The sequence below is a fragment of the Acanthamoeba castellanii genome, assembly GCF_000313135.1.
Source record: "Acanthamoeba castellanii str. Neff unplaced genomic scaffold scf7180000084645, whole genome shotgun sequence".
Lineage (NCBI taxonomy): Eukaryota > Discosea > Longamoebia > Acanthamoebidae > Acanthamoeba > Acanthamoeba castellanii.
This window is the reverse complement of record NW_004457313.1, coordinates 190590-217413: the sequence shown is the minus strand read 5'-3', so window position 1 is coordinate 217413 and position 26824 is coordinate 190590. Positions and strand designations below refer to the sequence as shown.

The 26824-nt window shown below is 58.1% G+C and overlaps 13 protein-coding genes across 13 annotated transcripts in view; 8 read left to right on the top strand and 5 right to left on the bottom strand.

Moving 5' to 3' along the window:
- Positions 1-307: 307 nt before the first annotated feature.
- On the top strand, positions 308-2320 carry ACA1_091850 (uncharacterized protein; the record flags this gene model as incomplete). The annotated part of the gene is made up of 8 exons (XM_004334640.1): positions 308-391; positions 499-691; positions 886-1116; positions 1215-1488; positions 1568-1673; positions 1754-1853; positions 1933-2051; positions 2129-2320. 8 exons carry the CDS (start codon positions 308-310, stop codon positions 2318-2320), a joined length of 1299 nt encoding a protein of 432 aa, XP_004334688.1.
- Positions 2321-2355: 35 nt separating this feature from the next.
- ACA1_091840 (Ras subfamily protein) lies at positions 2356-4844 on the bottom strand (the record flags this gene model as incomplete). The annotated part of the gene is made up of 10 exons (XM_004334639.1): positions 2356-2684; positions 2743-2917; positions 3020-3159; positions 3222-3281; positions 3355-3532; positions 3638-3793; positions 3866-4196; positions 4286-4437; positions 4498-4745; positions 4808-4844. The coding sequence occupies 10 exons, from the start codon at positions 4842-4844 to the stop codon at positions 2356-2358; spliced, it is 1806 nt and encodes a 601-aa protein (XP_004334687.1).
- Positions 4845-5064: 220 nt separating this feature from the next.
- On the top strand, positions 5065-6559 carry ACA1_091830 (Ras subfamily Rab protein; the record flags this gene model as incomplete). Its single annotated transcript, XM_004334638.1, has 7 exons — positions 5065-5155; positions 5386-5482; positions 5564-5626; positions 5726-5826; positions 5910-6041; positions 6121-6159; positions 6312-6559. 7 exons carry the CDS (start codon positions 5065-5067, stop codon positions 6557-6559), a joined length of 771 nt encoding a protein of 256 aa, XP_004334686.1.
- A 300-nt stretch (positions 6560-6859) lies between these two features.
- On the top strand, positions 6860-10383 carry ACA1_091820 (peptidase family M13, putative; the record flags this gene model as incomplete). Its single annotated transcript, XM_004334637.1, has 17 exons — positions 6860-7073; positions 7195-7279; positions 7357-7492; positions 7593-7669; positions 7746-7834; positions 7931-8010; positions 8107-8162; positions 8229-8344; positions 8428-8492; positions 8569-8698; positions 8773-8943; positions 9018-9089; positions 9167-9504; positions 9587-9658; positions 9748-9849; positions 9928-10119; positions 10219-10383. The coding sequence occupies 17 exons, from the start codon at positions 6860-6862 to the stop codon at positions 10381-10383; spliced, it is 2160 nt and encodes a 719-aa protein (XP_004334685.1).
- A 751-nt stretch (positions 10384-11134) lies between these two features.
- On the top strand, positions 11135-11449 carry ACA1_091810 (uncharacterized protein; the record flags this gene model as incomplete). Its single annotated transcript, XM_004334636.1, has 1 exon — positions 11135-11449. The coding sequence occupies one exon, from the start codon at positions 11135-11137 to the stop codon at positions 11447-11449; it is 315 nt and encodes a 104-aa protein (XP_004334684.1).
- Positions 11450-11589: 140 nt separating this feature from the next.
- On the top strand, positions 11590-13706 carry ACA1_091800 (uncharacterized protein; the record flags this gene model as incomplete). Its single annotated transcript, XM_004334635.1, is given in 9 exon segments — positions 11590-11929; positions 12049-12246; positions 12261-12395; positions 12583-12676; positions 12713-12785; positions 12885-12993; positions 13069-13147; positions 13256-13364; positions 13437-13706. 9 exon segments carry the CDS (start codon positions 11590-11592, stop codon positions 13704-13706), a joined length of 1407 nt encoding a protein of 468 aa, XP_004334683.1.
- A 116-nt stretch (positions 13707-13822) lies between these two features.
- Positions 13823-14449, top strand: ACA1_091790 (riboflavin biosynthesis protein RibD Cterminal domain protein; the record flags this gene model as incomplete). The annotated part of the gene is made up of 1 exon (XM_004334634.1): positions 13823-14449. The coding sequence occupies one exon, from the start codon at positions 13823-13825 to the stop codon at positions 14447-14449; it is 627 nt and encodes a 208-aa protein (XP_004334682.1).
- Positions 14450-14508: 59 nt separating this feature from the next.
- Positions 14509-16591, bottom strand: ACA1_091780 (SET domain containing protein; the record flags this gene model as incomplete). The annotated part of the gene is made up of 8 exons (XM_004334633.1): positions 14509-14868; positions 14945-15101; positions 15168-15274; positions 15353-15433; positions 15514-15677; positions 15751-15907; positions 16002-16282; positions 16363-16591. The coding sequence occupies 8 exons, from the start codon at positions 16589-16591 to the stop codon at positions 14509-14511; spliced, it is 1536 nt and encodes a 511-aa protein (XP_004334681.1).
- A 100-nt stretch (positions 16592-16691) lies between these two features.
- Positions 16692-17691, bottom strand: ACA1_091770 (DNA-7-methylguanine glycosylase; the record flags this gene model as incomplete). Its single annotated transcript, XM_004334632.1, has 5 exons — positions 16692-16800; positions 16880-16974; positions 17031-17198; positions 17260-17309; positions 17391-17691. The coding sequence occupies 5 exons, from the start codon at positions 17689-17691 to the stop codon at positions 16692-16694; spliced, it is 723 nt and encodes a 240-aa protein (XP_004334680.1).
- Positions 17692-17790: 99 nt separating this feature from the next.
- On the top strand, positions 17791-19585 carry ACA1_091760 (MORN repeat-containing protein; the record flags this gene model as incomplete). Its single annotated transcript, XM_004334631.1, has 9 exons — positions 17791-17958; positions 18040-18127; positions 18207-18336; positions 18412-18620; positions 18701-18822; positions 18893-18966; positions 19047-19222; positions 19310-19419; positions 19502-19585. The coding sequence occupies 9 exons, from the start codon at positions 17791-17793 to the stop codon at positions 19583-19585; spliced, it is 1161 nt and encodes a 386-aa protein (XP_004334679.1).
- A 360-nt stretch (positions 19586-19945) lies between these two features.
- Positions 19946-21023, top strand: ACA1_091750 (uncharacterized protein; the record flags this gene model as incomplete). Its single annotated transcript, XM_004334630.1, has 6 exons — positions 19946-20215; positions 20335-20376; positions 20458-20510; positions 20532-20586; positions 20719-20819; positions 20954-21023. 6 exons carry the CDS (start codon positions 19946-19948, stop codon positions 21021-21023), a joined length of 591 nt encoding a protein of 196 aa, XP_004334678.1.
- Positions 21024-22240: 1217 nt separating this feature from the next.
- On the bottom strand, positions 22241-26225 carry ACA1_091740 (RhoGEF domain containing protein; the record flags this gene model as incomplete). Its single annotated transcript, XM_004334629.1, has 13 exons — positions 22241-23860; positions 24033-24146; positions 24246-24377; positions 24411-24563; positions 24631-24708; positions 24818-24913; positions 25002-25106; positions 25205-25289; positions 25418-25467; positions 25559-25669; positions 25772-25928; positions 26026-26078; positions 26157-26225. The coding sequence occupies 13 exons, from the start codon at positions 26223-26225 to the stop codon at positions 22241-22243; spliced, it is 2823 nt and encodes a 940-aa protein (XP_004334677.1).
- Positions 26226-26662: 437 nt separating this feature from the next.
- Positions 26663-26824, bottom strand: part of ACA1_091730 (RNA recognition motif domain containing protein) — a gene marked incomplete at both ends in the record, with an annotated part of 1698 nt that continues 1536 nt past the window's right edge. The window contains one exon of the mRNA XM_004334628.1: positions 26663-26790. Within this exon, the coding sequence (XP_004334676.1) occupies positions 26663-26790 (128 nt within the window). The remainder of the gene's footprint in view (positions 26791-26824) is intronic.

The window sequence follows — 26824 nt, the reverse complement described above, 5'->3', positions numbered from 1 at the left end:
ACCTCCACATACAGTACCGCACGCAAGCAGCTCGTGGTGCCCAATGACCTCCTATGGCACGCTCGGGGTGACGAGCGGCATCGCCACCCAACCAGGGACCACACCGCTAGACCCCAGTGCCACCACCCCGCTCATTGCCGGCCGGCAACCAGAGCCACACAAGATGAAGGTAGGCCCTAGGTCTTTCTTTTTTTCGTTGTTTGCACCACCCCTGACAGCCTGTAAGAAACGGACAGAAAATGTGCACACAGGGGACAACTACGTCGGGCTGGCGTTCTGGGTCCACGCGGGCGCGGCGCTCGTGGTCATGGCCACCCTGCTCTCCGAGCTCGACCTGGGCAGCTCCGCCCTCACCAAACAGTACACTATCAGCCTGTTCGACATGCACTACGTACGTACCTTTGCAGCTCCCCAAAGCCCGCAATCTTTCGATGACCGTTCCCTTTCCGGGTGAGATCGCCGATGCCCCGATTCGCTCATCGTGCACTCTACCAATAGGTCCTGCCCCCGATATGGAGCGTGTCGGCGGTGAACCTCTTCTTCGCGTACGCGGCGTCGAAGCTGGCGGGGGTGGCGTTCACCTGGCTCTGGGTGGCCCTGACCAAGGACTACACCCGGCCCCTGGTCTACTCCTCCGTGGTGCTGTCGCTCCTGCCCGGGGTCGGCCTCGGCATCTACATGGTCATCAAAGGTAGGCCAGTCGACCACATGCTCGCATCATCCTGGGTTCACGTATTGAGCTGAATTCGGTGAAACAGAGATGTACCCTCTCGCTGTCGTGTTCTTCGTTTTGACTGTGGTACGCATGGTCTCCTTGTACGCGTGGAGGGACCGCATTCCCTACGCCGTGGAGATGCTGCACACCGTCGCTCTCTTCATCGACAGCTACCCCGGGCCGACGCGTGTGGGTGAGTGCGCCCCGAGAAGCATGGCTGTGGCGCGTCATTCATGTGCTCACGCCCTTCTCGACCACAGCGTTTGTGGCACTGGTGCCCGCTCTCTTTTGGGAGTACTTCACGGCCCTCGGACTGCTGCTGGCCGCTTTGCTCTACGAGTCCGTCACCATGTACCTCCTGCTGGCCTTCTTCGGCCTCTCGTCCATGTGGACCTCAGGAGGTTCGTTCGCTTGTTAACACACACACACACACACCACGAGACGCACACGAAACACACACAACGGATTCACCTCATCATCGACTTGCCACGTATGACAGTTATCCAAAGCGTTTTGCGAGTGACGAGCGCTGGGGTGTGCGGCGTGTGGTACCACCGCAGCCACTACGGCAACAACTTCGAGATCGAGATGGAGGGCGAGCGCAAGGCGCTGGTGGAAACCTATTCTGAAAACGTCGGAAACCCCTTAGCCACAACGAACCCCACGCTCGCCTTTGTCAAGCAGTCGCTGACCGAGTCCTTCGGCTCCGTCACCGTGGCTGCGCTTCTCGCCTCCGACTGGCGCACCTCCCGGGCCATCTTCGGCTCCCTGCAGTACTGTTCATCTCCCCTCTCCCCTCCAATTTCCACGTTGGCCGTTGTTCTCAATTCCAGTGTTGCGCGGCATTTCCAGAGAGAAGGTGAAGGACTCAAAGTCGTGCTTTGCCTCCGGCGTGCGGTGGATCGTAACCGGCCTGGACAGGATCATCCACCACTTCAACTACTATGCCTACACACAGGTGTGTGCTCTCTCTTTGACGCTAGCTTCTGTCCTCCCTCAGTGCTCACCGGGCTATTTCGGGTCTGGGCTTGCGAGCAGATCGGAATCTACCACAAGCCGTACTGTGTCGCTGCCAATGACACCTGGCGCCTCCTTTCAGCTCGCGGCAGCATCAACATTCTCAACGACAACATCATCGGTGCGTTGATGCACCACACCTCGTGCCCCCCCCTACGCTCTTTACGCTCTCTAGGTCTCAAGCCTACATTCTCCCGCAGGAGGCATATTGCCGCTCTCCAACATCGTAGCGGGCACCTTTACCCTGGTCGTGGGGCTGACCATCACCTATGTTCTCGAGGGAGACTACTACCTCTTGGCCGGCATGCTGTCGTACAGTGTACGTTGATGCAACCCTCCGGCCCACGCACATGTCGACGACCCGTGCTGACTGCTGGGCGTTGTCGTAACTGCTAGGCCGGCGGCTCGGTCATGATGCAAGTACTGCAAGTGGCGGAGAGCTCGGTGGTGACGATCATACTCTGCTTCGCGGAGGAACCGCAGGTGCTTCGGCGCAACCACCCGCGGCTCTACGACAGCTTCAAGCGAATCTACGGCAGCGTCTGCGATCTCTTCGCCGACGACGACGAACGAACAGAAAAGATATGATGTGTGCATTCATTTCTTTTTCTTGTGGCCAAGGGCTACTGAAGAAGACAAGAGGTTGTGACGGCAGGTGTCGCTTGTTTGCCTCGCGTCGTCATTTGGGCGAAGATGCGTTCGTACAGCTGGGCGCTGGGTACGTGCCACGTCTGCGCGGCGGCGTCGCGCATCAGCGCGAACGGGTCGTACTGGCCCACCGTGGCACAGATCAGCTGCTCGAACAGTCGGTCTACCTCGCGAGAGGCGCCCGCGCCGCTGGTCAGAGTGATCTCGACATGCGAAAAAGCGCCGATCTCCCGCGCCACGGCCCAGGCCTCGGCCTCCGAAACCTGCCTCGCCTTCCGCCTCTCGACCGAGTGTACAACGCCCACTGCCCCACACGAAAAAGGGGTGAGGCCAGACTCTAGAGGAGCGCTTGATCAACCTACCAAGAATCATCGGGCGAGTCCTCCCGTCAGCGGTCTCCCTGATCTTGGGCATCCACGCGTCCTTGATGCTGGCCAGCGATTCGGCGCTCTCCACGTTGTAGACCAGCACGAAGACGTGCGCTCCTCGAAAGTAGGCGCTGGTGATCACAATGAAGCGCATCTGGCCCGCCGTATCCTGCCAAGGCAGCGCGCGCGCGGCATGAATACCATTACAAACGCAACGCTGTGTTGCCTGCTGCTGCTGCTGCTGCTGCTGCGCGTGAGTGCTATGATATACCCACAGCTGCATGTTGTGCGCATCAGCGTGGCCGGGCACGGAGATTTTCTTGTTGGCAAAGTCAACGCCGATGGTCGGGATGTAGGATGAAATCGCATCGCTCCTGGTGTAACGCCAGAACAGCTGTGACTTCCCCACGCCTTTGCATGCACCGCACATGCACGCGTGAGTGGATACATGGGGGAGTGGATGTAGGCCGTACCCGAGTCGCCTACGATGACAACGTTTGAGCGATACGGCAACGGGCTTGGCTCGTGAAAACCTGGACCAGGTGGTCAGCCGACAAGAGACAGCACAAAGCGCCAGGCAGCCTGGTACACGCGCAAGGTGCGTACCTCGGTGTATAGCATACTGCCGTAGGTTCGGCCTCAGCCACCGCATGTACCGAGGCTTCCACACACGACCGCCGCCCACATCTTCATCACCGCTGTTTGTGTCTTCGTTGCCACAACAAGTAGTATCGCCACAGAAGCGGCGCCAGAGAGCATCGTCGCTGGCGATCTCGTTCATGCCCTGTAGAGGGCCGATACCGGTTGGTGGGTGAGTCGCATGCACAGTCGGGCATACCGCCAGTTGAGCAGTGACACCGCCCACTTTGCAGCCGCCAACCGAGCGTACCGAGCACACTTGAGCGACCACACAGAGATCGAAAGGGTCGAGGAACGACAGCACGTGTATGAGCACCTCCCAGGGCATCGCCATCAGTGGGCTCACGGTGAACGCCGTCGCATCGATCATTCGCGCAATGTCGTGGTGTCCGCTGTCTTGCGCAACCTGAACACGAGACCCGGTTTGAACACACAGAAGCTCACACATCGGGCGTCGTTGGAGGGAAGAGAGCCGGACCTGGGCAGGAGTGCCGTTGTTGCCTTCGATCGTGGTGACGATGGCGGGGTGCGCCAAGAGAAGCGCCACGACGTCGCGCCTGCCCGACCGCGCGGCCCAGTGCAGGCCCGTCTCGCCGTTCTCGTCCCGCTGATTCATCGCCGCTGCGACAGCGTCTCCTCCCCTGTTCCCTGTAGGTCCGCTGCCGCCGTTGTTGAGAGTCGAGTCGTTGGCCAGGCCGACTGCTGGCCCCAGCAGCTCGTGGGGCTTGAGCCCGAGGAGATAGCGGACCGCAGGCCAGTTGCCGCGCGAGCAAGCGATGTGAAACGGCGTCGCTCCGAACTCGTTGCCTCTTGAACACACAGTTCATGTCAATTCGTTCGCCAACATGTTTGTGAGCGCAGCAGAGTGCATGGCTTGAAGAAGGTAGAGAGTGGGTACTGGAAGGGAAGGGCGCCGGCGCTCATCAGCACCTGCCACATGCCCACCTCGGCCGTTGGTGCCGGCGGCCGCTTCAGCAGCTCGCGCACAGATTGGTCCCACTTGGCTGCCCACTTGCTCCGCCGAGTGTTGGCTGCTGCGATGCCGCTCTCCTGGTCACCTGCCCCCCATGAGCAAGTGGACCCAATGAAGAAGTGGTAGCGGAAACGAACCGGAAGAGGAGGAAAGGGGCCTCGCTGAGACTCGGCCAGGGCGTGCAGTTCGCTGCGGCCTCGAGCGTCGCATCGCGAGCGCACGTGGTGAGCCTCGACGAGCATTCTCACCACTTCGGGCTTGCGGCATTTGACGGCGGCGAGCAGAGGCCACAGCTCCTGCTCCTCCGGCTCCGCGTTGGGCTGGCTCTTGCTGACGACCTCTGCATCATCGTCGTGGCCACCTTTGCTCTCTGACTCAGGCGTCCCTGCACCCCCCCCCCAATAAAAGAGATTAATCTTGTGAGATGAAACGTAGCATAAACAACACAAGCAACCTTGTAGGAGGGTGTGGAGCCTGTGCTCATCGCCTTCAATGATGGCCGTCGTCAACGCTTCCTCCACGGCGTGCCAGCTCTTGGGTGGGCCACCTTTTTGTGTGGGCTCAAGAAATGTATTCAAAGAATGAAGTCCAGTTCTCGTCGGCCAATAATGGTCAAATTAATTACCTTGAATAAAAAACTAATTTGTAACTCGAACGGCCAAGACGCGCCACAAATCGAAGCTGGACGGCTCCGGGGCACTGAGATGTCTGCTCTCTCAGAAAGGATAAAGGCGGTGGAGCCCAGCACCTACAGCAACAGTGAAACAGCAATCGAAGCCAAAGTGGTGTTGTTAGGTGATTCAGGTGGGCCTCATCCCTTTCCCTTTCCCCTTCTTCCTTTTAGAACCTTCAGTTTGAGACTTCTCCCTGGAGCTCCCCCAACGACGTCGGCCTCTTTCGTTCTTGCCCCCCCCCCGCTTTCGATCTATTTCTTTCAAGCCGGTTGTGCAGTAATACGTATTATTTTATATTTTATTTTATTTTATATGCGAAATTATGATAGTAAAATCGGCGAGTCTGCGCAGGTACGGGGAAGACGTCCTTGGTGCAGCGATATGTGAACGAGGACTTTGACAACACTGTGACCACCACGGTAGGTGCCGGTTTCGCCAACAAGCGAATGTATAGTGCGCCTCGACCATTCCCTCTCTTGTATGCATGCACCTTACTCACCCCTTTTCCACTCTCTATGCATGCGTGCAGAGTGATGGATGACGTCAAAATAAAGCTGCAGATCTGGGACACTGCTGGCCAGGAGCGATTCAGGTATGCTTTTTGCCTGTTGACGTTGGCTGATTGGTTGTGTTGCTGCCAGCTCACGCTCACACGCTCACATCCGTGATCTCTTCTCCTTCGCTTTCACAGGAGCATGGCGCCAATGTATTATAGAGGAGCGGTGGCCGCGGTGCTGGTGTATGATATCACAAGCGTGTCGTCGTTCCACGCGGTCAAGGGCTGGATTAAAGGTGAGGCCCCGCTGATGTCTTCCACGCAGTCGCGCTCCAACGTGATCATTGCCACACGCATGATGATGATGATGACACAACAGAGCTCAATGAGGCGGCCATGCAAGACGGTGACCTCAGGCGCATGGCAATTGGGATCGCCGGCAACAAGAAGGACCTGGAGGCCGACCGCGAAGTGTCCACCAAGGACGCCACGGCCTACGCCGACAGCATCGGTACTCATTCTCTTCATTTCACCTTATTTCAATAATGCAGTGATCACACTCTCTCGCGATGTTAACACCTTCACTCCAGGCGCGTTCTACATCGAAACATCCGCCTTGGCCAACGAGGGTAAGTGCGCTCTCTTGTTGTTCATGTGTGTCTGTCCGTCGGCTGCAAGGCGATTGCAATCCGCTCGAGCTTACCATGCACCTGTGTTATGTGTGTCGTTGGTCGTGTGTCGCGTGTCGTGTGCGGTGGTGCGTGTGCGTGTGCGCATGCAGGTCTTGATGATCTGTTCATGGGGTTGTGCCGACGAATACTGGGGGACAAGGGCAGCAAGGGTAAGGGCGAAGGCGCGGGCGACAACAAGGGCGAGAGCCTCGACGCCAGGAGGAACCGGACGGCCTCGAAAACGGGACAGCAGAAGACCCCACGGAAGGAGACCATCAAGCTCGAGGCGCCGCAAACAAACCACACCGACAAGCACGGCTCACACGAGAAGACGAAGAGGAAGTGCATCCTCTTCTGAACCACAAACGAAACGATCGTCGTGTCGGAGCACGGATAGAAAAGAAACAGACTTGCCACCTTCCTCACCGTGAGGGTCATGAAGTGGCGCGGGCACTGACCCAACGGTGATCCCACGGCATCGAACGTTCGTGGTATGTTTCTGAACCGGCGATAAACCTCTTCTTCCCTTTCCGCGAAGGGGCGCCGGAGGTAAACTCGGGAGAGAAGACAAGGGCGAGCTGGGTGCGGTCGTCCAAAGACAAACCACACAGCCGACGGAGCGCACTGCACACGGCAGATTGATTAGAGAGAGCTGAAGATGATGAAGAGTCTGCTCAGCATCTTCCTGGTGCTGGGTGCCGTGTTGGTGGTTACGACTGCCGCCCTCAATCAGGATGGTAAGGTGCGAATGAGGATTAGCAACGATGAGCTGCGGCTGCCCGAGGCGAACGAATCCGATCTGGCCAAGCAGATCCTGGCCATCATGAACACCTCTGTTGATCCTTGCACTGATTTCTATGAATATGCTTGCGGTGCGCTACTTCTCCTTGCCCGCAGCCGCGCTGCTCGCTCAGCTCGCTCCATTTCCTGCATTTATCAATCAAGCTCTGGCATTTCCATTGATTTAATCAAATCCATTTTGCTGCATACCAGGCACGTGGGTGAACACCTACCCCTTGCCTCCTGACGCCTCCCGCTTCGGCATGGCGTTCGATCAGATCGCGCAGGACAACCAGATGTACGCCCACCTCCCTCTTGGCCCCTAACACCCACACAACTGCCTCATTCTGTCCTATGAACTTGTGTGCTTGCCAGGATCCTGAGGGGCATCCTGGAGGACCCCGCCGGCGAGTGGCCCATCATTGGCCCGTTCTACAACAGTTGCATGAACATGGACGCCAGGAACAAGCTCGGTGCCGAGCCGGCCCTGTCCATCCTCGACCAAGTTCAGGTGCGTCTCCCATTCACCCTCACCTGATCCCGGACAGACAGCCAACCTGTGCATGCACTCACCTTGGACCGCTCTCTGTGCATGATGTGACCACGCATAGGTCGATGATGTCGTCAGCTTCATGTCTGCTGTCGGCTACCTGCACAGCATCGGCCTCAGCACTCTCTTCTCTGCTGGGTAAGGAGGCCAACTCAATAGATGAGCCGCTTTTTAGTCGCTGTCCAAGTTGACTTACTGGCTCTTCACTCTTCAGTGTTGGAGTTGACGCCATGCACCCGACCAACAACATGTTCATCATGGGACAGGGCGGTCTTTCTCTCGACGTGCCCAGCGATTACGATGGTATGGGCACTCTCATCATCATCAGCTCCCCATGGACCCAACCCTTACCTTGTGGCTCATCCACCTCTTCTTCGTTTCTCTTTGCGGCTCCAAAAGACCAAAAGCTGGCCACCCAGTTCGCGCAGTATGCCCAGCAGATCTTCACGCTCGCGGGACAGAGCAGCTTTGCTGCCAAGGTCAGTGCCTTGCCTGCCCCGATTCTGCTCTGTCTGTGTTCTGTACTCACACGTACACCCCACACGTACTGCACACGATAGACGTCTGCTTATCAGGTGCTGGCCACCGAGCGCTCGCTGGCCAAGATCTCCCTTTCTCCCGCCGCCCTTCGGTAGGTCATTCCCGTGTAGTGCGTACGTTGTCGCGTGGTGTTTGTTAACCGAGCGTGCCATGGCAGTGACCCCTATGCGACCTACAACAACCTGACCCTGGCCCAGCTCTACGCGCTTACGCCAAACATCGCCCAGGAGGCGTGGGACGCCTATTTCACGAATGCCGGCCTTCAGATCGACGGTACAGAGACACCCCTTCACTGGTGGGTCTTGCTTTGCGCTTTCTTAGAGTTTAACTCGTTTCTTTTCTTCGTGTGGGCTCAGCCTCCGACCTGACCTATGTGATCGATGTGGAGACGCCGACCTTCTTCTCGAACCTGTCCCTTCTGGTACGCGTTTAAGATGCCGTTTGGTCGCCAACGCGCCGTTGCCTCACGTTCCGCTCACCTCATGTTTGCGACGCAGTTGGACGACAGCCGGGACTTCTCGGTCTGGGAGACCTATCTGCGTTGGGCTGTGCTCAACCAGTTGGCTCCTTCGCTCTCGCAGGACTTTGTCGACGCCAACTTCAACTTCTTCGGCATGATCTACTCTGGTATACCCGCACTGCCGCTTGCCCCTGTTGGCCGTGACCGGAATCGCTGACCAGCGCATGGGTAATCATCGCAGGCAAGAAGCAGAACACGCCCCTCTGGAAGAGGTGCGTCCAGCAGACGGACTTGTCGCTCGGCGAGCTCCTGGGTCGGTACTATGTGCTCCAGGACTTCCCGGCCCTCTCCAAGCAGATGGCGAGCGAGCTCGTGCAGCGCATCGAGGATGCATTCCTCGCCAACCTGGCCAGTACGCCTCTCACACCTCTCTGACTTCGATCGAAACATGCGCACCACTTACGCTGCACTCTGCTTTGTTGACAGACGTTGATTGGATGGACGACGCTACGCGTAAGCTGGCTGCCCAGAAGCTCAGCATGGTCAAGAACCTGATCGGTATTTGCCCCAACCCAACCACCACTACGCCCGATGCACGCACCCTTTGCTCATGTGTTCTCGTGTGCTTCCGCCAGGATACCCCGAGCACTGGAAGGACTACTCTGGCCTCTCTATCTCTGCCGATTATTTCGTCGACAACGTTGTGACGTGCAACCAGTTCTCCACTGCCGACCAGGCACGCGCACTTAGATCCAATCCGCCGCTGGGCCGAGCCATTATTCTTTCTGACCCACCCTCACTTTTCTTCGGTTTGAAACAGTTCGCGCAGCTGACGCTGCCCGTGAACAAGGCTCGCTGGGAGATGACTCCTCCCACCGTGAACGCTTACTATGACCCTACGCTGAACGAGATGGTGTTCCCCGCTGGCATCTTGCAGTCGCCCTGGTTCTTCAACGCCACCTACCCGCCTCAGGTGCGTTTTTTCGGCCAAACTCTTTTTGCCGTTCGCTTCGCGCGTGTGGACTCACCGCCGCCTTGCCTTCTCCTTTACCCAGATCAACTTCGCCGGTATTGGAAGCGTCATGGGCCACGAGCTGACTCACGGTTTCGATGATCAGGGCGCTAACGTACGTTGGCCTGGTATCCAATGCTTCCCATTTTCAACGCCCTTCCGCCTGACCCTCCTGTGTGTGTGTCGTGTTGTGTGTTTCTTTAGTACGACGGCACCGGAAAGCTGCACCAGTGGTGGCCCCCGGCTGTCAAGCAGCGATTCCAGCAGAGGACCGAGTGCGTGTCGAACCTCTACTCCTCGTTCGAGGTACGCCTCGAAGCGCTTCCCTACATTTAAACGCGTTTCGTCACCACCAACATCGCTGCGGCGCCTGGAAATGTGCAGGTTCTGCCCGGCTTGTACGTGAACGGTAACCTCACGCTCGGCGAGAACGTGGCCGACATCGGTGGCCTGCACGAGTCTTTCATCGCCTACCAGACCTATGCCAAGTCGCTCCCCACTCCTCCGCCCGAGATCCTGCCCGGCAAGACCGACAAGCAGATGTTCTTCATCGCCTATGCTCTTCACTGGTGTGAGGTACATTCCAAACTTGAGCTCACCCCCTCCTCGTTCCTCGTGACCAGTTCACCGCACTCACGCACACACGACACATCGCACACGCACACACACGCTCAGGTGGATACGCCCGAGGCTCTGAGGCGACAGGTCAACTCCAACCCGCACTCGCCCGCGCGCTTCCGCGTGAACGGCCCGCTCTCCCAGCTGCCCCAGTTCACCGAGGCCTTCAGCTGCCCGGCCGGCTCAGCCATGAACCCCGCCAAGCGGTGCAACATCTGGTAGAGAGCGATCTCGCCCACAGGGGCTGCTGTCGCCCCTCTGCCCGGCCTGTAGTTCAACAAAGGGTCAGCAGCCACACGGAACATTCCGTGTATTTTAAAAACTAAACGGACTTCCGCGAGTGGCGGAACATCGGGGAAACGGGAATTCCGCGGAACCACTGGTCGTCATGGACGATCGTCTAATCAGGTAGCAGGGTGGACTTTGGCGAACTTTCTCCTCAACGACCTCACATCACGCAGGTGACGACTCGCTCATGATGTCGCATGGATGATGGTGCGTGCTCTGGGTGGTCGCTTACGGCGTTGCGCCCTTTCTGCGCTTTTCTCCCAAGCTCCCGCCAAGTGTCGCCGCTCGACCGTTGCCAGCGCCAGCCCGTCGCGCACTCTCCGGGCGCACCGACTTCCGGTGCAACGCGAACTCGCTAAAACCCGAGCCCAACCGAACACGGTCATACTACATCACACCAGTACTAGCCAACACACGTCACCTCCACCGCCTCGTTCCTACTCCTCTTCCTTCGTGGCCGCTCCCTCTTCTTCCTCTTCCTCTTCTGCACTCCTCAAGGTCAGAGTAAAGACTTTACTCCGCACCACACACCCTCCCCTATTCCCTCTTCGCCTCGCAGAAGAGAAGATCATCTCATCTCCCTGTAAATCTCTCGCACGCGTAGAGGAGCCGAACGATCAACACTCGTTCGCCTCACCCACACCCCCACCCGAAAACGCGACCTCATACGCCCCAGAAGAAGACGATGGCAGCGGTTCCCACCTTCGCCTTCGCGCCCGGCTGCGTGCTGATGGCCCTCACCACCGTGGGCCTCGCGCCCGCCCCACACTCTGGCCACCGCCGAACCACTCGCCAGGCCGCCACCAACCCGGCTACCAACCCCTCTGCATCGCCATCTTCAGCGGAAAGGAGGAAGGTGGAGCCTATCAAGGGCACGTCGGCAGCACACAACCTGTGCACGACCAATGCCACCGCCATGAGCTGCTGCCTCGAGCTGCACCATCCCTCGGCTGGCCGCATCGAGACCCCCCTCCAGCTCCTCCTCATGTACTGTCTCTAAATTCAATTCAATTAACAAACCAAACCAAATCAATTCAAGCCACTTCCTGTCCATTTCTTTGCGGAAAACAAGAAAAAGGGATTATCAAATAAAAAAGATTCAAATAAATGGGATTTAAAGATTAAAAGCCAAGGCCACGCATGGACAGCGAGCCGTCACGCAAGAGGAAGAGACCGGATGAAGGTGGTGACCACATCAGTCCGCGAGCCACAACTGCGCCATCTTCGCCACCAACAAGGCCAAGCGAGAAAAAGAGACACAAGGCCCTTGCCGCAAGCGACCTGCTGCCTTTGGGGGGGAGGGATGGTCAGGTGGATGGGTTGGCCACGCTGCCGCCGGAGCTGCTGTGTGCCGTGTGCACTCTGCTGGCGCCGGGTGACGTGCTGGCGCTGGGGTTGACGTGCCGCAGCCTGACGTTTGTACTCGGCGAGGACGTCGCGGTGTGGCGCCCTCTGCTCCTTCACCGATGGGCGCTCGAAGGTACGCGGGTGTGGTGCGGCAGTGGGTCCACTGTGTGCGCATCTGCGACCTAAGCGCACCACGACACGCACGACACGCACGACACACAACGCACGACACGCACGACACGCACGATGTAGGCAAAGTGAAGCGAAGGGAACCAGACCCGGCAAGGGAGTCGTGGAAGGACCTCTACCGGCGTGCAGCCTGCAGCGAGATGCTCTTCGTCTACGGCCGAGCGCACGGCACCCAGGCCACCTTTCGCGACAAGATCATCGGCCGGTTCGCCTTCGTGGGCAACCGAGGGCTCATCGCCGTGCTCGACCAACAGCTCGCAGGTACAGTACCGCAGTACTCATGATGATGGTGATCACGAAGATAATGAAGATGGTGGTGATGGTGATGATGACTGCGTCACACCATCATCCATTAGTGTGGGACTTGCACTCCGGCGACGAGGCGCGGGTGCTCGACATACGCCAGAGCGGTACCCGGTTCAGGTCTCCCTAAGTTTGGCTTGGCTTGGCTTGGCTTGGCTTGCTTGCGGTTGTTTAATACTGGCCGTGTGTGGTGTGTGTGGTGTATGTGTGGTGTGTGTGGTGTGTGTCTTTGTGTTTATGTGGGTGGTCCACTCAGGATGTTGCACACCTACAAGAAACGAATTTGGACTGCAGATTGGCAGAGCGTGCGCGAATGGTCGGCTCCCGGCGGCTACACGATCGAGACCGAGCAGCACGTACCGGTTGTGGGCAACGGGATCACCTGCCTGTCGGGTGACGACAACCTGGTGGTGCTGGGGCACAGGTCCGGCTGGCTATCGACCTGGTCCGCCTTCGACGGTGCCTTCATGGGCTCCGTGCAGTCAGAATCGGGACTCGTACGCCCCCGTGTGTCCTCCTACAATTCCCATATGTAGTGCGTGTGTGTCGTGCTGTGCGTGTCGTGCACTAGAACGTGGTGATGTGTTCGTGTTCAGCCGGTGGACGTCGTTCGATTCAGTGGGGGACGGTACATGGCCAGTCTTCATAGTAACGTAGTGAGCGTGTGGGAGCCCTACAGCCTGAAGCTCGTTTCCACCTTCCAAGGTGCGGTCTTCTCTCCAGGCCAGCCCACTACTACTTGCCTTCACCCTTGAACGCTGCTTGTATGCGGTGCCACAGTTGGCACGCTCTCGGATGGACCCTGGGACGTGGCCCTGCACGACAGCTTCCTCGCGGTGAGCAGCCTCAACCTCGTCAAGTGCGTGACGCCCTCACTCTTGGCCGTGTGTCGTGCCGTGCCGTGCCGTGCCGTGCGTGTCGTGCGCGTGTCGAGCGTGTTTCTGCTGATCATCATGACCACCACCAGTGTGTACGACCTCAGAGAGGGCGATTGGTCAAGCCCCGTGTGGACGCTGCCCGCGTCCGAAGCCGAGCAACGAGAATCGGAAGTGGCCTACCTCGCCGTACACCTTCAGGTGCGTGTGGCGTGCGCCTCACACTTTGTTAAGGAGAGCGCCGGCGACTGACTGTGTTGCCGCATCTCGCAGGGTCGCTTCATGGTGGTGGTGCAGCGGGCGGAGAGGCGCAACTCGGTGGTGATCTACGACGTGGTGCGGCGACGGCGCGTGCGCACGATCCCGGCCAAACAGACGCCCCACAAGCTGGCCACCTACAAGCGAGGCATCGCGTGGTCCGACTTCATGTCGCGCTCCCTCGAATTCTGGCACTTCACCTCTGGCGACAAATGCGACGCAACCGACCAACACACCGACACTCCTTCGCCACAAGCCCACAGCGCTGCTGACGTCACGCGATAGAACTGGCGGTGGAAAGATATAAAAATACCTGGAAAACCGAATTGGGTTTGGCATAAAAGAAAAAACAAGCCAAGGGCTAAAGCGAAGTGATGCGAAGGCAGCTGACCAAGACCGCGATGCAGCGTGCCAAGTGTTCGGTGTTCATCGCCACGAGCCTGGACGGCTTCATCTCCCGCACCGACGGCAGCATCGACTGGTTGAACAAGGCCAACAAGTTGATGCCCCCCGGCGAGGACTGCGGCTACGCCCAGTTTATGTCCACCGTCGATACGCTGGTCATGGGGCGCAACACCTTCGATCAGGTCCGCACCTTCGACCCGTGGCCCTACGGCCTCACGCCCGTCGTCGTCCTGACCAGCCACCCCCTCGACCTGGCCCTACCCTCGCTGGTCTCGGACACCGTCAGCGCGTCGAGCGACCCGCCCGAAGCCGTCGTTGAGCGGCTCACGGCCGAGGGCAAGCGACACCTCTACGTTGACGGCGGGCGGACTGTGCAGAGCTTCCTCGCTGCGGGCCTGGTCGACGAGCTCATCATCACCACCATCCCCGTGCTCCTGGGCGCCGGAAGGCCCCTCTTCGCCAACGTCGGCTCGAGTGGCGGCGGCGGCGGCGGCGACGTGGAGCTGGCGCATGTGGCGACCCGCGCCTTCGACTTTGGCTTCGTGCAGAGCAAGTACCGGGTGAAGAGAGATGGCGATGATGAAGATGGTGATGACGATGGAAAGAGGCAAGAGCAAGCTTGAGGAGTGTGTGCGAGCAAGGAAAAGAAGAATAGAATGCTTCATTTAATTTCTGACTCCAGTCAGTCTATCACGATAACTTCGGCTGGGGGTTGGCGAGTGGTTTGGTCGGTCGTGAGCCTCGGTCTCTTGGCCACCCTTGCCTCCACCTCCTCGCCCTCTTCCTTGCTCGGCTCCTGCTTGATGGCCAAGGTCGCCGGCGACTTAGTCTCGTGCGGCGGCAGTGCGGGCGGCAGCAGCTGGGCCAGGGCCGACTTCTTGCCGCTGGCGAGCACTTCTGGCGGGATGGGCGGGATGTTGATCGTGAAGCGAGGGAGGAAGGGCATGTTCTCCTCGAAGAAGGACGAACTGAACTCGTTGTAGTTGACGATGATGGGCTGACCCTTGAGAATCTTCTTCGTTGCCGTCAGTACCACGCGCAACTACGCAACGTACACGTCAGTGAGCGACCGCACACGACACACCACACGACAGACAGGCAGAGCAAGAGGAGCAAACCTGATTTCGGCACCACAGGGTGGACATCGTGGCATTCTGTCGGATGTAGAAAGCTGTTGTGGGGGCCACCGAGTTCACGAACCGCATCTCGTTGCCCTCGTGCTCGGCGTCGAGGCACAGCTGCTTATCGCCCAGGTCGCCCAGTTCAGGCGGGTACCTATTAGGATGATTAGTGTTAGTGTTGAAAGGGTCAGTGAGAGAACGTCACAGGAGGGTCACACACCAGAAGTTGGCGACGTATTGAGAATCCTCAATATCCTTCTGATAGCGGACCCTTCCCACATACTCCCCGATCATATCCTCGCTTTCGATGTCCACCAACGCCCGCACCTACGCGACACGCAGTATTGCGGCAACATGAGCTATGTGAATGCAGAAATCTATTGATGTGCGCCTGCGTTCGTGTACCTCATATTGCTTGGCGATGCCCTGCTTCCGGAGGTTTGTGCAGTAGGCCCAGTGGCCAAAAAAGATCTCTTGCACGAACACCTTCAAAGACGAGGTTAACAAACAGTGATACATGCTGCTGTTTGGGGGGCATAAGGATAGGCACCACACAAGGAATGTACCTTGGAGGCCAAGTTCTGGTTGAGGTACGTGGGCGTGTACTGTTCCCAGTGGTGGCTGTGGGCTGCTATAAATTCAATGTCCTCGGTGTCAATGTCGTCCCAGATGTTCACGGCCGTGTACTGCACCGGACTTTCTGTCGGCCATTTGGTGAGCGTCAGCGCCTCTGGCGGGGCGCATCGCAGGTCAGCATGAGCCATGATCGCGCTTTTAGCATACAAAGGCGATGAGCTCCTTACGTTTCTTGGCGATGTGGACATGACCAGGGCAGTAGAAACCGACGTTATCGACGTATTCGCCTCCCGATTCGATGGCACACGGATAGTGGCAGGCGTATGGACAGCGCTCTATCCGACAGCCCATCGTAGCTCGTTTCTTCTTGCATCGCTTGCACGGCTATGCACGACACGCAAACGCACACATGTATGACACGCGATAGTGAGAGGAGCTTACGAAAAGTCAAGGCGGGAAGATTCCCGGTGAGAAGTACGAGAGCGTGATAGATAGCACGGGTCACGAGGTCGGGATCGGATTCGTCTTCAGTCTTGCGAGAGGCGTAGTGGAGACATTCCGAGTGCGCCCAGAGGGGCTTGCGTCCGTATCGGCCGATGCCTACCCGCTTCAGGTCGCCAAGCGAAGGATCGTCCATGCGGCACAGAGCGCAACAGGATTGATCCGTGGGTGCGGCCTCTTGTTGCGGCTTACTGGGCCGCCCAAGGCTGAACAAGCTTCTCCTTTTGCCTCGCGGCCTCCCTCGTTTGCGTTTCGACTCTGCGCGCAGCCGATGTTGTTAATCATCGGGAGGCATCTGTGGGAGCAATGGAACATATGATTGAGACTGGCACGGGTACCTTGTTCTGTCTCTTGTTCTGGCTCACTCGTGCTGGGTTCTTCGAATTTGACAGGAGGCAGCACTTCCTCGCAGCTCATTCTCGAATTCGCCCCCGCAACAACGCTCCCAATGAAAATGACTTCATCATCTTCACCAAATATGTATTCCTCTGCAGGAGGATCATTTGTGCTGGTCTCCTTGTGCACCTTCACCTTCACATCGTGGTCCGCGGCATGCGCGCCCTCCATCTTGCGCTGATTGTTTTTTCTTCTTGCGCCCGTTTGCCGCTTCCTTTTTGGCGCGAAAAAGAAGCTTTTTTGACCCGTTTTCGCTGGAACGCCAACAATTCTAAAGAGCGAGCCGCTTCGTGGCTTCCCGCACGCTGAGGGCCGACAGGGTGGTTCGGTTCTCCTCGATGAAAGCGACCACGGCATCAGGTTCGAGGCGAGCGTGCTGCCTGCCAAAAGCACACACACACACACACCGCAACGCAACAGTGAGGAGTGTGTTCTCGGCACGCCGAATGTGCTTTGTACCTGAGCGCCCACCCGATGGCCTTGCGGATGAAGAACTCCTTCTCGTGCGCCCGGCGCTTGCAGAAGTCGAAGAGCTTCACCTGGTCTGTCTTCGTCTACGTTGTGGGTACAGCAAGAGAATGTAGGCGTGGCGTGTGAGGCGTGAACAAACCCACCAGAGTGAGGTGAAGTGAGGTGCCTTGTAGTTCAGCTGGTGAATGATAGCCGTTCGGCGCGCCCACATGTGCTCGTCATCGATCCATTCGTCCATTCTAGCCACCAGGTCCGGGTGCTTCTGTATGAGCCCGCCCACCAGCTTGGAGGCAACCAGGTCCACAGTCTACGCGCATGCCGTGTGAGCACCGTAACCACTTCAACCAAGCAGACGGGCCAGCACGTACGTCCCACCAGGACTTGTTCCTAACCATGTACTCGAAAGTTTCGAACATCTCTGTCATGTGGAACGACTTAGTGGCGCAAGAACAGGACGGCATGGAAGGGCGGGTACCTCGAGGCACAGAGGCGGAGGTACCTTGGGTCCATAGCTTCTGATACTTGACGGCCAAATCGATGGCAGCCATTTGGTACTCGCGCTCCTCCATCTTCCACAACTGCTTGAGCACCGTGGTCAACTCTTGGCCGTCCTCAAGGCCGTGCTTGGCGAACACCCCCTTCTGCACCTGCCGCCGAACTGGACCCCGAAGACCCAGGAAGGGGAATTGGTTTCGCAGGTACGCCGAGCACCCGGCCGCCACCTTTGCGTCGGCCTGGAGGCGGAAGTCACGCGAAAGATCTTTCACCAGGACGTGCAGCCTCTTCTGTCTCGCCGCCATCACTTTGTCTAAATAATGGCCCGTTTTCGAAGAAGCTTTTTGTGTTGCCAGTGAGAAATTGGTTTTCCTTGTCTTTTCCGTAGCGCGCGAACATTCAGCATGATGCGCCGATCGTCATCTACACTGCCCTTTCGCCAACTTCTGCGTTCCAACTCTCCCGCCCTCCGCCCAGCCACCGGAGTCGTGGATGGATCGCGAAGGCTCCTGCACAATCGTGGCGGGCAGCCGGCCGGGAAATTAATCTCCACCTCATGCACCCCGCGCCCGGTGGGCGTCGTAGCGGTAATTCCACATCTTGCTTTGGATGATTGCCATCACCTGACACATTCTACGTCTTGTGTCGTGCAGCTGCGTGGCGGGTTCCGGCGGGCTCTCGCCTCGCAGGTGCCGCCCGAGGCGGACGAACGGGCCAACAAACCGAAGAAGGTGAACATCGGTACTTCATACACGCACTGCCATATGTATATGCCAACTTGCGTTCGGCCAGCAACTCACCCTGCTCCCGTTCTGCTCAGACGTGGACGAGATGTTCGCGACACCCGAAGACTCGGGCCAGCACTGGCTGCAAATGACCATCAACGACGATTGGGAACGCGCGCCCGAGGGGCCTGACATGACGGAGCCAGCCGACCTCAACCTGGCTAAGTAAGCTTACTTGCTCGATGTGAATGAGTCACGTCGGAGACCGTTTGTTCACCTCGTTGAGCTCCTCCTCTGCAGGTATTTGGGCACGCTCGATGAAAGAGGCCTGCCCACGGGGCGAGGCAAGCTCTTCTCGCAGGACAACCAGGAGGGAATCTCCATCTACTACTTTGGTGAGTTCAAGAACGGCAAGTTCCACGGCAGAGGTCGATCCGTGAACATCGAGCACATCGAGCTGACCAAGGAAGAAAGGAACATGCTGCCCAAAAACGTGTACCAGTGGACAGGTAAGCCTCTCACCCTTTCCTTCGCCTACGATGTAGGGTCGACTTATGAGATGTGGCATGGCCTGGCACACTCCCCACAGGCAAAGAGAAGCTGCTCCAGCTCGGCACCGTATATGAGGGCAACTGGGAAGAGGGAAAGATGCACGGTAAGGGTCGCCTCACCAGCCGCGATGGGAGCGTGTATGAGGGCGACTTCTCGATGGTGCGTGTTCAGCTCATTTGCTACGCTGCCCATTATTACCGAGGCTCACGCTTCCACGTTCACGCCACAGGGACAAAGGACCGGCCTGGCCAAGATGATCTCCGATGAGGGCTACTACTTTTACACTGGAGAATTCGAAGACGGGTGAGTGCCATCCTACTTCTACGCCGCAGTATGCGTGGTTATTGCTGCGAGCTCTGACGATGGTGCTGGCTACGTGGCAGAGCCTACCACGGCAAGGGAACGCTTCGATCCAAGGCCGGCGATCAGTTCGAAGGTGAATTCGAGCGAGGGATGATGCGACAAGGCAAGGGGAAGATGGTGTTGGAGGAGGGATTCATCTACGAGGGCGAGATCTTCGATGGCGCTCCCAGCGGCTACGGCAAGCAGTACCACCCGAGTACGCACCCCTTCCGGAGCATGTACTCTATGTGTTTTGTGTACGTGCCACGCGCGGAGTGAGTTGACGGGGTATCCGCTGTTGCAGACAAGAAGGAGGGTTACGAGGGACACTTCAATGACGGCGAGTATCAGGGCCGAGGCAAGCTTCTTACCCCCGACGGCAGCTTTGTCGAGGGCACCTTCGACAAGGGCATGGTACGTCGCGTCGCACAGACCTCAGCGATTGGGTTGAAATTAGATTGGCCTCGCTCATCACACTGGATTGCCCCCACCCCAGCTCGACGGACCCGCCACCCACTTCGATGCCAATGGTAACGCCACGCCGATGGTGTTCAAGAGAGGCGTTCCCCAGCAAGCGTGATGAGCCGAAGTTGCGCCTTTGGCCACCAAAAAATAATGAAAAGAAATAAACGCCGAAAAGTGGTGAGCTTGTCGGCGCAAAAGACGAACACGCAAAGCAGAAGTTGAGCGGAAGCAGACCCCTGCATCGAGCGCACCCCCTCCACTCTCCGGTTGTCTACGCCCTTGCACTCTACATCCTCGATCCACACAGCCTGCGAGGTTAACGCCTTCTGCAAACATCCACCAGAGAGCGCAAATAATGCATAAAAATGGAACCTACGGATCGATAAGCGGCACCAGCGGCTCCTTGGGGCAGACCAACAGCAAGAGGAGAGAGGCGGAGGAGAAGGATAGGAGAAAGGCACGCGCGGCCGCTAAGATGAGCGACGATCTTGACATCAGCGCGATTTTGGCGGCCACCAGCATTACCTCGATCACGGGACAACCATCGAAGAGCAATCCGCCGCCAAGGCAGCAAGATACAGACTTGGATCGAGGGAGGGGCAAGGGAAAAGAGAAGGTGCGAGATGGCCAGTTCTCCAGCGATAATGGAAAAGGAAGGGCCCAAAAGGGGGGCAACGAGCCGATTTTCCACACGGTATCCTTTGCGGACACGCTCGAAGGCATCGCCGTCAAGTACGGCGTGCAGGTGTGCAGCCCCCCCCTTTTCTATTTAATTATTTATTTTTGCAAGATTTCTTTGCTAATGCAATTGAAACCGTGCAGGTAGCCGACATCAAACGTGTAAATAGGCTTTTTTCGAACCAGGATTTGTTTGCACGAAAGGAGCTCGTCATCCCCTCGCCTGAGGTTCGTCTACACTCGTTCTCTATTCAATTTGGATTAATGATAATGTTTGCCTTTTATTTATTTATTTATCGCTGGCACCAGGAGCTGGAGGAGCAAACCGTCAGGCCGAGGCGCAGCTACGAAAAGGACATCACGTCGCCGCGGGGGAGGCGCAGTTTCGAGAAGGACACCCCCAAGTATATTTACCCTGCCACGCCGGAGGATGAAGTGGTGCGCGCCTCCTTCGCCTCTCAGGCCCTAACTGCTCGCGCTCTCGATCGTGTGATGTGGCCACTCGAGTGGTGTGTTGCCGTCGCTGTCTGTACACGGACGATCCCCGGCTCACGCGTTCGTTTTGTGCAGTCGGAGCAAAGACGGTCTCTCCTCGGTTTCAGCTACAATTTTCCCTCGGGCGGAGAAGATGGCTTCGGTGGCCTGAACACCGACACCGGAGCCGGCGTCAGGTACCTCCGACCTCTTGATGCATCAACTTGATCCCTCCCCTCGTTTCTGTTGGCCCATCCACGCTTTTCTCCTTGCAAGGGAAGAAGCTTCTCTCATCTTTTTCTTGCTTGTTCTTGTTTACTCTGCTCGCCAGGATCAAGCAGATGGGTGCGAAGGTGAGGAGACGGTTGGAGGAGGAGGAAGATCAGCTCTACGGACTCTGAGAGCTCGTGTTGTCGCTCCAGCGACCTATTTATTCGGAGACCCAGCTACTTCTCCGACTCCCCCGTTTTGTCACGTTACCCCCCTCTCCTGTCTTTGCGCCCGTGGCGAATGGGCTGGCGGGCGCAATGTACATACCCGGCTACACAACACCCCTCTTTTGTCCCTCTTCGGTCTGCTATTGAAAAGCGCCCTTGGTCGAGGTTGGCGAGCCAGATACGTTTCCGGTCTCACCCAGTTCACTTCCAGGCCTGAGCACTACAAGGCAACTTGTTTTTGTTTGTTGAGAACAGGTCACTTCTCCATGGGCATGACCTAAGAGAGTGCGTCATGATGTGGAAGCTCAAGCACATAGCAGTGCAACCAGGTGGGTGGTCGCCTTGGCGTTCGGGGAAGGGCCGCGGCACACGGCCAAGCACTACTTTTCCCTTCAGCCCTCCCCGCACAACGATAGCCGCCCACATCGTTCTTTCTACCCGCACGCGCAGTCACCTCTCGCCCGACCTGACCTGTGATCACGAAGACGCCCGCGACCAGCCTCTCATCAGACACATTGCCAATCGATCGTCATCATAGCTCTACCACCATCGCCAACACCTTCCTGTGTCTCCTGGAGCGGTGGCTTCCCAACCTGACCGACTTGACCAATCACCCTCTGCAGTCATCCTTGCACTTGCTCCTTCTCGGTCTCTACGTCGTCACTGCACGACCCTTAAGAACCTTCCATATTTGTCCTGTCCTTTGCCTTCTCTTCAATATACTTCTTTTCTCCTAACAGTCGCGACAACGCCGACGACGATGAGGCGAAGAACAAGAAGCACCATATCGAGGAGGTGCACAGGACACGAAGCGAATCAATGCTGGTGCCAAGGCAACCAGGTAAAAAAGCCACCAGGACAAGGAGCTTGTCGGACTGAGGACATGTATGAACATAGAAGCAGAAGACCACCACGTTTCTCTTCGAAGCTGGCCCTCCTTGCTCCAGCTGTGGAGAAGCTGACGATCGGTTGAGAAAGTTTCCGCATCAAGCGCCCTGCCCACCCGTCGAACACGTGAGGACAGTGAACCTGAGGCCCCGCCTTTCCCCCAGTAAGCTCCTTCGCCCATGAGCGTTGCTTCCTTCTACTGGACATCATCATCATCTGCCAAGTAATTGAGCGTTGTTTTACAAGCCACCAACCTCTTGCTCAAAGTGTGAACTGAGGCTTGGCGGTGTCGCTTACTTGGTGGTGCCAAAGAAGAGCATGATCGAGGCACGAGTACGTCGTGTGGTGAGGTCGGGGTTGGACTCGCGCAGGTCCCTCAGGTGATCCGAGAGCTCCGCGTCGCCGACGTCGCCCTCGCTCTCCTCGTCGCCGCTGCTCTCCTCCGCCGGTCGCGCTGCGGGCGTGTAGACGGGCAACACCTCTTGCGAGGAGCTAGGGCTCAGGGAGACCGACGCGAGGTGAACGCTGGGCGCACGCGCCGGGACCGGCGGCGGCACACGGGTCGGCACACCGTGCGATGACGTGGCGACAATCGTGGAACCGCCGGCGGACGCCGGTGATGGCGACGGCAGGGAGGTGATGGTGGACCCGGGCGAGCTCGGCGCGCTCTTCTTGGAGGCGAAGGGCCACATCTTGCTCGGCGTGGCGAAGCGCTTCTTCTTGGACTTGCGGTCCTTCTTGTCGCCGGCCGCCGCCTTTTCGCCGCCCAGCGCTGCGCCCTGCTCGGCGATGAACTCGAACAGGTTGACCTCCTCCGCGGCCTGCTCGCGCTGCTCAGCGCCCGCTTCCTTCTTAGCGGTGTCGGCTTCGTCGTAGAACTGCTTGATCGCGCCTTCCTCTTCTTCATCGTCGGCTTCGTCGTCATCGTCGTCATCTTCATCCGCCTCGTCCTGCTTCTGCCCAGGCCCTCCTCCCTTCTTGTCGCTGCCTTCGCTGCTGTCGTCCTCGTTGTCGCTGTCGAGCATCTCCTCGAGCGAGAGCACGCGGGTCTTCTTCTGGATCCACTCGTCCTCCACGAGGATGCTGTCGGCGCGAATGGCGCGCGTGCGGACCGCCTGCACCTCGTCGCGCTCGCGCTCGCGGGCCTCGCGCTCCTCGCGCTCCCTGCGCTCGGACTCGAACTTGGCCTTCTCCGTCTCGAGCAGCTTGCCCACGCCCTGGCTCATGCTCTTGAAGAAGGCCATCGACCCGCGCTTCTCCGCGTCTTCATCGAGAATGGCTGGCGGCGGTGGCGCCGTCGTCGCCGTTGTTGGTGTCTTGTCGGCCGCCGGCTTGCTGACGCTGAGCCGTGGTCGTGGCGGCACAGCGATGATCTGGCTGCCGCCATCTTCGTTCTTTTTCGGGGTAGCAGTTGCGGCGGCCTTCGCTCTTTCCTCGGCCTCGGCCACCGCCGCTTTCGCTCTTTCTTCGACTTCGAGCAGCTGGCGGTCGCGGGCGGCGAGCTCGTCGCGCAGGCGCTTGATCTCGAGCTCCCGGTCGAGATCGGCCTGCTTTAGCCTCTCGATCTCGGTCAGCATCGTCTTCTTCTCCTCGAATTCGGATTCCATGAATTCCTTGAGGCTCTCGATCAGCTTCCGCTGCTTGCTCACCCGGCGCTGCAGCCGCTCGACCTCCTTGCGCTCCTCCTGCTCCGCCTTAACGTCCTTTTCCCTTTCCTTTTCCTTTTGTTCGTCCGCCTTTTCCTTCTCCTTGTCGGCCTTCTCCTTCTCTTTGGCTTCGCACACCTGCGTGCGCTTGCCGATCGCCTTCCTGATCTTGCCCGTCCACAGCTCCCTGTCGGCCGCACTCCGCGCGAAGAACACGAACGACTTGCGCGTGTGGCCCTCCTTCTTCCCCTCCTGCTCCCCGTCGATCTGGAATCCATTCAACCGACCTGCACCCCAGTCGTCCGTTAGTTTGCACGCCACACAACACACACACCAACACACACGACACACAATGGCACGACACACGACGACACGACATCACGACATCACGACACGACAGACACACAATGACACGACACACGACACACACGACACACACGCGCATGCCTTTGTCTTTTTGGTCTTCAACGTTCTTGATGGTGGCGGTGGCGAGCGGGATAGCGGCGACGAATTGCAGCAGGTTCTTGTTGCCGAGGAACGACGCCTTCTTGCTCTGGTCGTGTCGAGGGCCACAGGGCGGTCAGCAAGCAGCCATGCAGCGGCGGTCCATGGCAGGTGGGTGGTACGTGGGGGACAAAAAGGTATTACTTACCTTGGACTTGGCGATCACGAAGAGGTCGGAGAACAGGTAGCACTGGCGGACGGTCACCCGCGCGCCAGACTGGATGAGCTGCGCCAGCTGACCCTCGTGCTTGTAGTGTCGCCCGGCCTCCGCCAATCGGATCTGTGATTGTACACACACACACACACACAACACACACGCCCTAGGGGTATGAGCACAGCACTCGCAGCGCCACATAGCGTTGTGGAGAGCGCGGTGTCGTGCCTTGCAGTTGGCCATCGACGTCTCGATGATCATCATCGTGTGAATGTTTTCGGCCTCCTTCCGCGAGATGTTGATGTAGGTCACCTGTGAATGACGCGACATTACGATGAGGCACCGAGTCAAAGAGGGGAAGGGGATGGTTGGTACGTACCATCTTCTCCAGAGTCTCGAGGCACTCCACTTGCAGTCTGTAGTCTTTGTGATCCATTGGCGTGTTTTGCAGCAGGTTCTGGCAAAAGTGTGTGTGTGTGTGTTAGCGAGACAACGCACCAAACAATAAGCTATCGGAGTTAAAATGTGCGAGGGAGAGTGTGTGGGGGCGAGATGTGGACACCTACCTTGAACAGGAGGGGGTATTTGCAGATGCGCTGGATGGGCTTGATCATGTAGTCCCGCAGCGAGAGGTTGTTCACTTCGGCCTTTTGGCTTTGCGTCTGCAGTGTTCCACGGTGAGAGGGGGGATCGTGGTCGGTGTCACACGGAAGTGCCTCGACAGGGGTGTGGCCAATACTAGGCTCGTACCCGCAGGAAATCGGCAAAGGCCGGGATCTGCTTCGCTCGCTGGATGGCGTCCATGGACTTCTTGTAGTTGCTACAGTAGTGCTTGTACACCACAAAGTTCTTCGACTGTACGCAGGCACCGACACGGTGACACGACCACGCGTGGTCAACCACGCGGCAATGCCAAGCAAAAACAAACACGCACCGAGCCGGCCAACAGGTACCATTTCCTTGAAGATGTCGCCTACGTGGTACGAGATCGAGCGACCCTTGGAGGAGGTCTCCAGCACCACTTCGCCCGTTGCTCGCCTGGAACAGTAGATCATTGACCAGGAGAACATTAATCAATATTGCCAATACAATATAGAGTGGTGTTTATTGATATATTGATATATTGATGTATGTGGCCATAAAAGAAGTTCGGGTTGACGAGGTACCCAGTGGAACGGGCGGGAGAGATCTTCTCCACGCCGAGACGTTTCATCAGCTGGTGGTGCATTGGTGCGAGAGAAGAGTCGTGTGAGGTTGCAGCAACGCGTGCGCGATAGCGACATAGAAAAAGAGAGGCGTCTCGGTACCTTTTGGAGCAGATCGCTGTGTATGCCCAGGATGATCTCCACGTTGAGGAAGATCTGGGGGATCTCATGTGACGGCAGCAACTCTCCGTCTCGGATTGGCGTGAGATAAGACTGTGTGCCGGATGACACACATGACACACACGACACACGCCACACACGCCACTCATGGTGAGTTTGGCCCGAGAGTGCACTCTCGAGCGACCACGTAGGTACTACCTTGACGAGCGTCTTGAGGTCTTCGACGTAGAGGTACTCGGTGTTGAGTATCTCCTGAATGATTTGGAAGCGCTTGAACTGGGCGGCGATCTGGGTGTCCATCGGCGTGGTCTTGCGGTCAATCCCCACGAGTGTGCCCTGCACCCGTCCGTCCCTGTGTGCGTGCGGTGGTGCGTGAGCCAGACACGTCTGAACGCATCGATCGAGTGCGCCGGCCGCGGCAAGAAGAAGAGAGAGAGAGCAAGACGCACTCTGTCTCGCCCACTGCCGGCAGTGTAGTCGACACAGAAGAGGCCAGGACCTCCTGCACAGGCCACGAGGACAGAAGAAGGTGTCACACAAACCATCAAAAAAAAAGATGATGAAGAAGGGGCTGCTGTACGGGGACGGGTGTGATGCCGGTGGGCGGTAGGGTGTGGTGCTGCTGTGGCTTTCTGGCACCTCCCACCATTTGTCGCTGTCCGCCTTGGTCTGACTGGAGCCCTCCCACGTTTGTCAGGCACCAGTGCGCCAGCCAGCCATATACAGATCAACGCCCCCCCCCGTCGGACAAAAAACAAGAAGGAGGCGTACGGGTCGCACCGCCGCGGCCGTGCCACTGCCCTTCTTTCCAAACATCTGTTGTGTTTACGGTACTCTTGCTCAACGGCCTCGCCGTTTTGTTCGTCACCTGCAAAATAAAATATTAATTTTTAATTTCTCGCCAACACCTAAACGGGAGGCCAATGGGCGCACATGGCGTGACGGAGTCTCCCGGGAGGCGGCGGTGGTGATCGCGAAGCCGGCGCACGCGGCGGGACAGTGGATGAAGGTGCATTGTACATTGATGATGGATGCAACAACGAAAGAAGAAGAGGGAAGGAAAGAAGCAGATGGGGATGAATGCGATCAATCGCGTCCTCGGAATCCACCACCTCGGCCACCGCCGCGTCCGCCCCGGAATCCGCCACCGCCTCCACGACCACCGCGGAAGCCGCCTCCGCCGCGACCGCCTCGGAATCCGCCGCCACGACCGCCTCGCCCACCGCGGAAGCCGCCACCGCCTCCACG